Below are 14,027 nucleotides of genomic sequence, written 5' to 3'. Positions count from 1 at the left end.
TTGAAGAATTTAATCTATTTATATTTAATGTAATAAATGAGAAGTAAGGGCTTCTATTGCCATTTTGTTGTTTCTAATTGTTTTGTAGTTCTTTTGTTCTATTCTTTCTCTCTCGCTGTCTTCTTTGTAATCTGATTAATTTTTTTCATAGTGGTAAGCTTTCTTTCTCTTTATCTTTTGTGTACCCACTACAGGTCTATGTGTGTATGTGTGTGTGTGTGTGTGTATGTGTGTATGTGGTTACCATGAGGTTTATGTAAAACATCTTAGAGTTATAAGTCTATTTTAAGCTGAAAAGAACTTCACTTGCATATGATAAATCTAAATTTAAACTTCTCACTCACATTATGTTGTTAAAGTCATAATTTACATTTTAAAAAAATAGAGATGGGGGTCTTGATATGTTGCCCAGACTGGTCTGGAACTCCTGGGCTTAAGTGATCCTCCAACCTCAGTCTCCCAAAGTGTTGGGATTACAGGTGTCAGCCACTGTGCCTGGCCATAATTTACATTTCGTAGATAACATGTATCTATTACCAAATTACTGTAGGTATAGTTATTTTTAATACATTTGACTTTTAATATTAGAGGTCAAAGTGATTTATGCACCACCATGATGGTATTAGTGTAGTCTCAATTTAACTACATTCTCATCTATATAGTGAGTTTTATGCTTTCATAGGTTTTCATGTTGTTAGTTAATGTCTTTCTTTCTTTTTTTTTGAGACAAGTTTCTGCTCTTTCACCCAGGCTGGAGGCAGTGATATGATCACAGCTCACTGCTGCCTCAACCTCCTAGGCTCAAATGATCCTCCCATCTCAGCCTCCAGAGTAGCTAGGACTACAGGCTTGTGACATTATGCCCAGCTAATTCTTAAAAAAAAAAAAATATTGTAGAGACAAAGTCTCACTATATTGCCCAGGCTGGTCTCTAATTCCTGGCCTAAAGCAATCATCCTGCCTTGGCCTCCCAAAGTGTTGGGATTACAGGCATGAGACACCATGCCCAGCATGTGTCCTTTCATTTAAACTTGAAAAACTCTCTTTAACATTTCTTGTAAGGTAGATCTAGTAGCGATGAACTCCCATAGCTTTTGTTTGCCTGGGAACATCCTTATCTCCCCTTCATTTTTGAAGAACTTCCACAATGCATATATTAGCTGGCTTGATGATATCCCACAATTCTTATAGGCTGTCTACATCATTTTATCTTTTTGTTCCTCTAACTGCATAATCTCAAATGACTTATCCTTGGGCTCTCTGATTCTTTCCTCTGCTCAATTGAGTCACTGAAGCACTCTTGAAGTTTTTAGTTCATTCATTATGTTCTTTAGCACTAGAATTTCTGTTTGGTTCTTTTTTTGCGGTTTTCATCCCTTTGTTGAACACTTTATTTTCTTCATGCATTGTTTTCCCAGTTTTGTTTAGTCATCTACTGTGTTTTCTTGCAGTTCACTGAGCTTCTTTAAGATGATTAATTTGAATTATTTGTCAGGCACTTAATAAACCTCCATTTCTTTAGAGCTGGTTACTGGTGCTTTATTTTACTCCTTTGACAGTGTCAGGTTTCTCTGATTATTTGTGATCCTTGTAGCCATGCACTGATGTTTGCACATTTGAAGAAGGAGGCATCAATTCCTGTTTTTATACCTGGGCTTCAGCAGTAAAAACCCTTCACCAGTCACCAGTCCATAAGAATGATGATAAACACTGGGAAGCACAAGACAGGAGAGGGAGGGATGAGGGTAAGGCTTGAAAAAATCTACTTATTGGGTTCTATGCTCATTACCTGGGTGATGGATTCATTCATACTCCAAACCACAGCATCATGCAATATACCTTCCTAACAAACCTGCACATGTACCCATTGATTTTAAAATAAAAATTAATAAACAAAAATAAATAAAAAATACATTTTCTTTCTCCATTCATGTAAGTTTAATGTATATCTACATAAAGTGCTTATATATCTTTTGTGAGGTGTATTTTAGGCACCTTATATTTTGATTGACATTTTAAGTGCTGTCTTTTTAAAATTATAATGTATTTTCTAACTTCTAATTGCTATTGCATAAACATAAAGTTCATGTTTGCATTTTAGTTCAGTACCAAGCAAACTTACTCTTAACAATTCAAATAGTTTACCTGTAATTTGAGTGGGGAACTTTCTACACAGACAATCATATTATTTGCAAATAATGAGAGTTTTGAACCTTCCTTTCCAATCCATATATCTTTTATATCTTTTTCTTTTCTTGTTCTTGGCTGGTACCTCCTGTAAAACATTGAATAGGAATGGTGAAAATGTTTCTGATCTCAAAAGGAATGCATTAGATTGTCAAAAGTATAGTATTTGTGTAGGTTTTTGTAGGTGCCTTTAAGCACATTAATAGATCTATTCTTAATTTGCTAATTTTCAAATCATTAATTAATGTTGACTTAAAGGGAATGACTTTTGAATATGTTTGTTTAATATTGTATTAATTGTATAATGTTATCCTTTCATCTGAAGATCATGGGTTACTTTAATCAATTTTCTAATTTTAGCCAACCTGTATTCTGGGGCCAACCTTGCATTCCTACGGTAAACAGAAATTGGATATAATTTATATGTAATATAATGCTGCATTCAATTTAATATTTTGTTTAGATTTTTTTGCATCTAAATTCATATTTGACTTTGGGTTTTTTTTGACATATTTTCTTTGCATCGTTTTGATGTCAGATTCTACTAGTTGGAGAGTGTTCTCTTTTTCTTTTCTATAAGAATGTGTATAAATTTGGGATTAGTTGTTTATTTAAATTAGTAAGTCAACATCTTCAAAGCATTTAAAGAAGACTCAAGATCTCATAATGTAATATTTTAAATGTCCAGAATACAATTTAAACTTACTCAGCATATGAAGAACCAGGATAGTCTCAACTTGCATGGGGAAACAGTAATGGATTCTAAGGCCAAGATGATACAGACATTAAAATTACCTGACAAAGATTTTAAGCAGTGATTATAAAAATGTTCCAATAAACAGGCCGGGCACGGTGGCTCAAGCCTGTAATCCCAGCACTTTGGGAGGCCGAGACGGGCGGATCACGAGGTCAGGAGATCGAGACCATCCTGGCTAACCCCGTGAAACCCCGTCTCTACTAAAAAATACAAAAAACTAGCCGGGCGAGGTGGCGGACACCTGCAGTCCCAGCTACTCGGGAGGCTGAGGCAAGAGAATGGCATAAAACCCGGGAGGCGGAGCTTGCAGTGAGCTGAGATCAGGCCACTGCACTCCAGTCTGGGTGACACAGCGAGACTCCGTCTCAAAAAAAAAAAAAAAAAAAAAGTTCCAATAAACAATCTAGAACACACTTGAAAAGAATGGAAAAATAGGAAGTCAGTAAATAAGAAAAATAATTAAAACACTAAAAAAATTAAATAGAAAGTCTCAGCAAATAAGTAGAACATATAAAAGAAGAACCAGATGGAAATTTTAGAACTGAAAAAACACAACAACCAAATGTTAAACTCACTGAATACCAGAAGGAAGACAATAGAAAAGTCGGGGAACTGAAAAATAATTCAATAAAAATTACTCAATATGGACAACAGAGAGAGAAAAAAAAAGAATGAAAAGGGGAATAGAGCCTCAGGGATCTGCACGACCATAACCAAAAGTTCAATATTCATGGGTTTTGAATCCTAGGAGAAAGAAAAGAAAAGAAAAGAAAAAGAAAGAAGTCTGAAATAATATTTGAAGAAATAATGGCTGAAAACTTCTCAAATTTGGCAAAAGACATAAAGCTACATATTCAAGAGGTTTACTAAACTCCAAACAAGATAAAGCCAAGACATCAAAATCAAACTGCAGAAAACTAAAGACAAAATATATTTAAAGCAGCCAGAGGAAAACAACACATTACCTGTAAAGGAACAATTTGAATTGTCAACTCAAAAATCTATATCCAGCAAAAATATCATTAAGGAATAAAGGTGAAATACAGACATTCTCAATTGGAGTAAAACTAAAAGAATTTGTTGTCAACAGATCTTCTCTAAAAGAATTACTAAAGGAAATTCTTCAGAAATGAGATAATATCCGAAAGAAACTTGAGGCAGCAGGAATGTAGGGAGAGCAAGAGAAATGGGAAGTATCTTAGTAAAAACAATAGTCCTCTTTTCTCTTGAGTTCTTTAAAATATTCACAAGCAGAGAACAAAAATTACAACATTCTCAGGTTTTTAAAAATAAACTTTTTTTTTTTTTTAAATAGGCTTTAAAGAGCAGTTTTAGGTTCACAGCAAAAACTGAGTGAAAAGTACAGAGTTCCTCTATAACTTCTGCCCCACAAATGTTCCATTCCAGGCACTAATGTATAATAAACCTAATGTTTAGTAGAATGCACCAATGAACCCATCAAGACCTGATGCTTTCTATCTTAGAAAGTTATTAACTATTAATTCAATTTTTAAATACATATAGGCCTATTCAAATTGTCTATTTCTTCTTGTTTGAGTTTCAGCAGATTGTGTCTTTCAAGAAACTGATCCATTTAATTTAGGTTATCAAATTCATGGGCATAGAGTTGTTAACAATATTCTTTTATTATGCTTTTATCATTTATGGGATGTAGTGATGACCATCTTTCATTTTTGATAGCAGTAATTTGTGTTCTCTCTTTTAAAATAGTTGGCATGGGCAGAGGCTTACTGACTGTACTGATCTTTTCAAAGAATCATGATTTTCCCTCATTTATTTTCTGTATTTCCTGTTTTCGATTCCATTAATTGCTGCTTTAATTTCTATTTCTTTTTTTTCTACTGCCTGTGGATTTAATTTGCTGCTCTTTTTCACGTTTTCTAAGGTGGAAACAGCATATAGGTTTTAGGCCTTTCTTTTCTAATATATGCATTCCATGCTATAAATTTCCCTCTATAAACTCTTATTGCTGCATGTGCAAATTTTAATTAGTTGTATTTTCATTTTCATTTAGGTGAAAATATTTTTAAAATATCTCTTGGGATTTCCTCTTTGATCTACGTGTTACTTTATAGTGCATTGTTTAATATCCAAGTATTTTGAGATTTTGTAGCCATCTTTCTGTCACTGGTTTCTAGTTTAATTCCATTGTGTTCTAAGAGTAGACACTGTAAGATTTTTATTCTTTTAAATGTGTTAAGGTGTGTTTTATGGCCTACAATGTGGTGTATCTTGGTAAATGTTCCATATAAGCTTGAGAAGAATGTGTATTCTGCTGTTGTTGCGTGGAATCATTGATAGATGTCAATTATATCCAGTGATTGATGGTGGTGTTGAATTCAACTATCCTTACTGATTTTCTGCCTACTATAGCTTTCCATTTCGGATGGAGGGGTGGTAGGTCTCCAATTATAATAGTGATTCATCTATTTTCTCCTTGAATTTCGATCAGTTTTTGCCTCACATATTTTGACGTACTGTTAGGTGCACATGTTACAAATGGTTATGACTTCTTGGAGAACTGATCTCTTCATCATCATGTAAGGCCCCTCTTTATCCCTGATAATTTACCTTTCTCTGAAGTCTTTGTCTGAAATTAATACATCTACTTCTGCTTTCTTTTGATTAGTGTTATGGTATATCTTTCTCCATTCCCTTCTCTTTTAATCTATATGTGTCTTTATATTTAAAATGATTTTCTTGTTAACAAGACATAGTTGGGTCTTGTTTTTTTGATTCATTATGACAATCTATCTTTTAATTGGTGTATTTAGATCATTAGCATTTAAAGTGATTATTGATCGCAGTTGTCCATCAATGGATGATGGGGATAAAGAAAATATTGTGTGTGTGTGTGTGTGTGTGTATTATGGAATACTACTCATTTACTAAAAAAAGAATGAAATCATGTCTTTTTTGCAATACTGAATGAGCTGGAGGCCATTATCTCAAGTGACATAACCCAGAAACAGAAAGTCAAATACCACATGCCCTCACTTACAAGCAAAAGCTAAATATGTGTACACATGGACATAGCAAGTGGAATAATCGACATTGGCGACTCCAAAAGGTGGAAGGTTGGGAGAGGGGTGAGGGATGAAAAATTATACATGGGATACAGTGTACACTATTTGGGTGATGGTTACACTAAAAGTCCAGACTTCATTCACTACGCAATATATCCAAGTAACAAAATTGCACTTTACTCCCTAAATCTATAAAAAGAAAAAAGAAAAGATAAAAAGTAAAAATTAAAATGAAAAAATCCCAAAGTGATTATTAATATAACTGGATTAAGATCTATCATATTTGTTACTGTTTTCTATTTCTTGCCTCCCCCCTGTTTTTGTTCCTATTTTTCTCTTTCACTCTTTTTCTTCCTTTTGAGGTTTCATTGAGTATTTTATATGATTCCATTCTCTATCCTTTCTTTATATATATATTATATAAAGTTATATAACATACATGTAACTTCTTAGTGATTGCTGTAGTATATCTACAATATACATTTACAACTAATCCAAGTCCACTTTCAAATAACACTATACGTTTTCATAGGTAGTGCAAATACCTTATAACAACAAAATAATCCTAATTCTTCCATCCCATCTCTTGTATCATTGTTGTCATTCATTTCACTACATGTGTGTATATATATATTCAATATATATTTCATTTCACTTATACATATATATATTTTAAATACATTGTTTATTATTTTGAAGAAACCATTATCTGTTAGATAAATCAAAACTAAGAAAGATACAAATTTTTATTTTACTTTCACTTACTCTTTCTCTGATGCGCTTCTTTATGTAGATCCAAATTTCTAACCTATATTATTTGCCTTTTCTCTGAATCACTTCTTTTAACATTTCTTGCAAGGCTGGTCTGCTGACAACAAATTCCCTCAGTTTTGTTTGTCTGAGAAAGTCTTTATTTCCCTTTCATTTTTGAAGGAGCATTTTGCAGGGTGCAGAGTTCTAGGCTAGTGAGTTTTTCTTTCAGCACTAAATACTTTACTCCACTCTTCTTTCTTAGTTTCTGAGAAGTGGATAGGATTCTTTTCTCCTTAATAGGTAGGGTTTTCCCCCTCTAGCCTCTTTCAAGAATTTTCTTTATCTCTGATTTTCTGCAGTTTGAAACTCATATACCTATGTGTGGATTTTTAGTATTTACCCACTTCGATGTTCTCTGAACTTCCTGGCTCTGTGATTTGGTGCCTGACATTAATTTGAAAACATTCTCAGTCATTATTGCTTCAAATATTTGTTTCTTTTCTCTTTCTGGTATTCCCATTATGTGTAAGTTACATCTCTGTAGATATCTAACACATCTTGGATATTTGGTCCAGTTTTTTTTCTTTGCTTTTCTGTTTGGGAAGTTTCTATTGACATATCTTCAAGCTCAGAAATTTTTTCCTCAGCCATGTCCAGTCTACCAATGAGCCCATCAAAGGTATCTTCATTTCTTTTACAGTGATCTCTAGCATTTCTTCTTAATTCTTTCTTAGAATTTTCATCACTCTGTTTACATTGCCTATTTGTTCTTGCATGCTGTTTATCTGATCTAGTGCAGAAACCTTAATATATTAGAGTTGTTTTAAATTCCCATTCTGATAATTCTACGCCATATCTGACTGTGGTTCTGATGCTTGAAATGTCTTTTCAAACTGCATTTTTGACTGTTTAGTATGCCTTGTAAGTTTTTCTTGGCAGCTGGATATGATGTACTAGGTAAAAAGAACCATGGTAAATAGACCTTTAGTAATGTGATGGTAAGGTTGTGGGGCAGGGGAGGGCACAGAGGGCATTCTGTAGTCCTATGATTAGGTCTCAGTGTTGTAGTCAGCCTGCATCTGAATTGCAAACTTCACAAGTCCTCAGCTTGCCACCTCCACTCCTTTGGTCAAACAGGATTGACTGTGTGGACTGACATCAGGTATTTCTTGTCTTTCAAGTTGGTTAGGCTCTGTTAAAACTCCAGTAGTTTATGCTCTGGAAAATAGTTTCACTTGGAGGAAGGCCTTGTTAAGAAGAACAGGATGCTCTGGCATATTCCAAAATGGTCTGATTTCCTCTCCCACTGTTGGAAACACGAAAGGATTTTCCTTAAATATTCACTTGAGAACGTGGTCAAGCTCCTGAAGAGAAAACTCACGCAAGTGTGGAGGCTCCCTTATGACTGGGTCTCCTGGAGTTTTTAACTCTCAGACCTGTCCACTCTGGGCCTCCAGGAATTAGTTAACTATACTTCAGGTTTTCTTGCCCTGATACTAGTTCCCATGGAGGTTTCTGCTCATGGGTTTCTGCTGCAATAACTTGTGATTCTCTGTATGCACCTGTATTTTTCTCCAAACCACAGGGCAGTGGTTTGCCCTCTGACCTCATTTCTCTGACAGATAAGAAGTGTTATTGGTTTTTTCAGGTTTTCCCTTGTTAGGACAGACTGACATTTTCCAAGCTCCTTGTATCTGGGACCAGGTAAGTAGAGATGGAATTTTAAAAATGTATGTAGATATAATATACAAGAAACTACAATATAAAGAGGGTGGGTAATGGGAACCATAAGGCAAATGTCAGCAGAATTCACCTGTAAAGTCATGTGTCACGTTATTGCATTTTTGTGTGGCAAGGTTAACTTCTGATATTTTTAATTGTTACAGGATTATTCAAGTTTTCACTTTCTTGTTTAGTCAATTTAAAACTGTATTTTAAAAAGAATAACCATTTCATTAAAGTTTTTGTATTTACTGGCATAAAGTTGTTCAACACAGAATTTAGCAGAAACTATCAATGTGAAAGCTGGTTTGGCATAGGCTGACCTCTCAGGATTTCTGCTTTCATGCTTTTCATGACAGTTCAGCATATCATAAAAAGGCGTATTTACTGTATTTTCCCAGCATTCAATTGTGTCAACTGGTAGATTTAGTCATGGCATACAGCCGGCCATGCAGAAAGAGTGTATGGTTGTTCCTTCTTAAATTAGGACATAAGTCTTCAAAGCCTGAGAAACACTTTACTCTATACTAATGTATTCTTCAACTAGACTAATGGTAGAAGTCCAAGTCTTGGTGTTATTCATGATATGTCTTTCTCTGTAATACAATGAACCCTGGACTGGGAATGAGAAGCCTTGGCTTCTTGCCCAGGTCACCTATTTTTTTCATTGCTGGGCCACTTTAAGGGAATAGTATATACTCTGATCCTACACTTTTCCATCTGTGACTTGGGATGCTAATTATTATTTTATTAATTTTTATTTTTTTACATGTATGTTGCAAACATAGTGAGGTTGTTGTGAGGATCAAAAAATATCCACTTAAGTTAATGAGGTTTTTGTCACTTTATACAAGGTATTATTTTTCTGTGTGGCACTACACTAAATGGGATGTATACAAGTCATATTTTCAATTCCAACCCTCCCCTCACGGCCTGCCAACTCTTATCCAAGCCATCCTGATGTATAGCCAGTCTGAAAAAAACCCTGTACCACAGTATACATTCTGCACAACATTATGGAGAAGTGAAAATATACAAATTTTGAAGTGATAAGTAAAAGAGCACTACGGGAATTTCATGGTTATAAAAGATAGTAATCAAGGAGAATTCACAATTGCTCTTCCAACTACTAAGGAACAACAGTCTTACATTTTTGGGTTCTTTCAATAGGACATTGCTCAAGGATGTCCAGGAATTGAACTCATCTCTGCAGCAGCAGGCCTAATAGACATCTATAGGGCTCTCTCACACCCAAATCCAAAGCAGAATATACATTCTTCTCAGCACCACATCACATTACTTACTCCAAAATTGACCATAATTGGGTAGCTCCTCAGCAAATGTACAAGAACAGAAATTATAACAAACTGTCTCTCAGACCACAGTGCAATCAAACTAGAACTCAGGACTAAGAAACTCCAATCCAAATTTAGCTCAGCTTCATGGAAACTGAACAGCCTGCTCTGAATGACTGCACAGGTGCATGCTTGAGAAATGAGAGGCAGAAATAAGGCTCAGGGCAAAGAAGCAGGAAAGATCAAAAATTGACACTCCTAACATCCCAATTAAAAAGAACTAGAGAAGCAAGAGCAAACACATTCAAAGCTAGCAGAAGGCAAAAGTAACTAAGATCAGGAGCAGAACTGAAGGAGATAGAGACACAAAAAACCCTCCGAAATGTGAATCCAGGAGTTGGTTTTGAAAGATCAACAGATGATTGACAGACCACACTAGCAAGATAATAAAAGAAAGAAAAGAGAGAAGAATCAAATGGCCTTAATTAAAATGATAAAGGGGATATCACCACCGACCCCACAGAAATAAAACTACCGTCAGAGAATACTATAAACACCTCTAAGCAAATAAACTGGAAAACCTAGAAGAAATGGATGTTTCTGGACACTTACACTCTTCCAAGACTATTTAGGAAGAAGTTGAATCCCTGAATAGACCAATAGTAGGCTCTGAAGTGAGGCAGCCAATTAATAGCCTACCAACCAAAAAGTCAGGACCAAGATGGATTCACAGCTGAATTCTACCAGAGGTATAAGGAGGAGTTGAGACCATTACCCTTCTGAAACTATTCAATCAATAGAAAAAGTCCTCCCTAACTCATTTATGAGATAGCATCATCCTGATACCAAAAGCCTGTAGAGACACAACAAAAAGAGAATTTTAGACCAATATCCCTGATGAACATTGATGCAAAAATCCTCAATAAAATACTGGCAGAAGCAGTTCAACAACATCAAAAAGCATCACCATGATCAAGTGGGCTTCATCCCTGGGATGCAAGGCTGGTTCAACATTAGCAAATCAATAAACATAATCCAGCATATAAACAGAACCAAAGACAAGAACCACATGATTATCTCAATAGATGCAGAAAAACTTGACAAATTCAACAGCCCTTCATGCTAAAAATGCTCAATAAATTAGGTATTGATGGAGCGTGCCTCAAAAATAATAAGAGCTATTTATGAGCAAACCCACAGCTCAATATCAGCCACTGAATGGGCAAAAACTGGAAAAATTCCCTTTGAAAACTGGCACAAGACAGGGATGCCCTCTCTCACCACTCCCTATTCAACATAGTGTTGGAGTTACAGCTAGGAGCAGTGGGCAAGAGAGAAATCAGGGGTATTCAGTTAGGAAAGAAAGAAGTCAAATTGTCCCTGTTTGCAGATGACATGATTGTATATTTAGAAACCCCATTGTCTCAGCCCAAAATCTCCTGGCTGATAAGCAACTTCATGCAAAGTCTCAGGATACAAAATTAATGTGCAAAAATCACAAGCATTCTTATACCAATAACAGACAAACACAGAGCCAAATCATGAATGATCTTCCATTCACAATTGCTTCAAAGAGAATCAAATACCTAGGAATCCAACTTACAGGGATGTAAAGGACCTCAGGAGAACACAAACCACTGCTCAGTGAAATAAAAGGAGGACACAAACAAATGGAAAACATACCATGCTCATGGATAGGAAGAATCCAATATCGTGAAAATGGCCATACTGCCCAAGGTAATTTATAGATTCAATGCCATCCCATCAAGCTACCAATGAGTTTCTTCACCCAGGGTGGAAAAAACTGCTTTAAAGTTCATATGGAACCAAGAGCCACATCTCAAGACAATCCTAAGTCAAAGAACAAAGCTGGGCATCCACAGCTACCTGACTTCAAACTATACTACAAGGCTACAGTAACCAAAACAGCATGGTACTGGGTATAAACAGAGGTATGACCAATGGAACAGAGCAAGTCCTCCAGAAATAATACCACACATGCAGCCATCTGATCTTTGACAAACCTGAGAAAAACAAGAAATGGGGAAAGGATTCCCTATTTAATAAATGGTGCTGGGAAAATTGGCTAGCCATAAGTGGCTGAAACTGGATCCTTTCCTTACTCCTTACTCTGAAATTAATTCAAGATGGATTAGGAGACTTAAATGTTAAGACCCTAATACCATAAAATCTAGAGGAAAACCTAGAGTAGTACCATTCAGGACATAGAGCATGGGCAAAAGACTTCATGTCTAAAACACCAAAAAGCAACGGCAGCAAAGCTAAAATTGACAAATGGGATCTAATTAAACTAAAGAGCTTCTGCACAGCAAAAGAAACTACCATCAGAGTGAACAGGCAACCTACAGAATGGGAGAAAATTTTTGCAATCTCATCTGACAAAGACTAATATCCAGAATACAAGGAACTCCAACAAATTTACAAGAAAAAACAAGTAGCCCATCAAAAAGTGGGCAAAGGATATGGTGGGCATTTCTCAAAAGAGGACATTCAGCCCAGCCAACAGACATATGAAAAAATGCTCATCATCACTGGCCATCCAGAGAAATGCAAATCAAAACCACAATGGATACATATGCAGTTGACCGGCGATCATTCAAAAGTCAGGAAGCAACAGGTGCTGGAGAGGATGTGGAGAAATAGGAACACTTTACACTGTTGGTGGGATTGTAAAACTAGTTCAACATTATGGAAAAGCGTGTGGCGATTCCTCAAGGATCCGACTATAGATGTACCATATGGCCAACCATCCCGATACTGGGGATATACCCAGGATTATAAATTATGCTGCTACCGGGCCGTACGCGTATATTGCGCTTCTTCGGCAAGACTTTGGAATCAACCCGAATGTCCATCAGTGACAGATTGGATTAAGAAAATGTGGCATACCATGGAATACTAATACGTAGCCACTAAAAAGGTGAGTTTCTTAGTCCTTTGTAGGGACATGGATGCAACTGAAACTCATCATTCTTAGCAAACTATCCACAAGAACAGAAAACCAAAGCACGCGTAGTTCTCACTCATAGGTGGGAACTGAACAACGAGATCACTTGGACTCAGGAAGGGGAACATCACACACACGGGGCCTATCATGGGGAGGGGGAGGGAAGGGATTGCATTGGGAGTTATACCTGATGTAAATGGCCGAGTTGATGGGTGCAGCAGACTAACATGGCACAAGTATACATATGTAACAAACCTGCATGTTATGCACATGTACCCTAAAACTTAAAGTATAATAATAATAAATAAATTAAAAAAAAAAAAAAAAAGTATTTGAAGCCCTTTGATTTCCAGAACAATATTTCGAGGATGGTGCCACAGGTGGGACAAGCTCCCCACTTTGCAAATGAAAAAAATAAGAGCTTGGAGATGCTAAACTACATCTTCTAGCTCCCTTTCCTAATTACTTTCTTCTAAAGTTGAGTTTTTATCATCTTGTATTGCAACTGTCCATTTTCTTCTCTGTTCCCCCACTGAACTGAAAGTTCTTTAAGGACAAGATCCATGTTTTATTGTTCTTTGGAGCCACAGTTCCCAGTACAATGTCTGAAAACAATTTAATTTTGTTGTTGAATGAATAGATCTCTATTTAGTGCATATAAAAATGAGGTGAAGAGAGGCTAAGTGACTGACACAGATCAGAAAGCACCTTTTCAAGAGGACCAGGCCTAAAATTGAGACCACCTGATTCCTAGGTATAAGGTCTTTTCTCTATATCATATTGTCTCCTCAAAGAAGTGGACTTTGAGTGGCTGTCTAAAAATAGAACGAACCCTGACCAGACGGAGATGAGTAAAGCTTGGAAAAACATCCGGAAGAGGTACTGGGATAATCAGGCAAACAAGACTCCTAGCAGATGATCTTTGATGGGATGAAGGAATAGACTACACAATAGAAGATAAGGGAGAGATGACATAGGCCAGTGCCACTGTAGGGACCAATGAGGTACATGCAAATGATGGGAAGGACTCAAATGAAGGACAAAGACAACTAGACATCAGAGGAGGTGATGAAATTGGAGAGAAGCCTGGGGAAAAGTACATCACTGTTACTGAAATGGAAAGGGAGGACCAGATCCAGATGGCATTGGTTTTAGAAGTAGGGAATGTGAAGTATATGTGTATGTGTGTATGTGTTTTATGATTTGTTATTGACATTTTGGGGAAAAGTTGAAAATAAATCCCAATTCTCATCCTCTATCAATCCTCATGTGATTAAAGTCTGGAGAATGTTTAATGT

At 36.1% G+C, this 14,027-nt stretch overlaps 1 protein-coding gene across 8 annotated transcripts in view; it reads right to left on the bottom strand.

Annotated features, from left to right (window-relative positions):
* Positions 1-927: 927 nt before the first annotated feature.
* Positions 928-14,027, bottom strand: part of BBS9 (Bardet-Biedl syndrome 9) — a 583,258-nt gene continuing 570,158 nt past the window's right edge. For 4 of the 8 annotated variants that reach the window (XM_021935217.2, XM_021935215.2, XM_021935214.2 and 1 more), the window contains exon 23: positions 929-2,275. In XM_021935217.2, the coding sequence (XP_021790909.1) occupies positions 2,238-2,275 (38 nt within the window). In that variant the 3' untranslated portion in view covers positions 929-2,237. Of the gene's footprint in view, positions 2,276-14,027 lie in introns of all 8 variants that reach the window. The other 4 variants (XM_021935219.2, XM_021935220.2, XR_002520717.2 and 1 more) reach the window with 3 other exon arrangements.

Source organism: Papio anubis, chromosome 4, assembly GCF_008728515.1.
Source record: "Papio anubis isolate 15944 chromosome 4, Panubis1.0, whole genome shotgun sequence".
Lineage (NCBI taxonomy): Eukaryota > Metazoa > Chordata > Mammalia > Primates > Cercopithecidae > Papio > Papio anubis.
The sequence above is the reverse complement of the archived record's forward strand: the minus strand, read 5'-3'. Positions and strand labels throughout refer to the sequence as shown.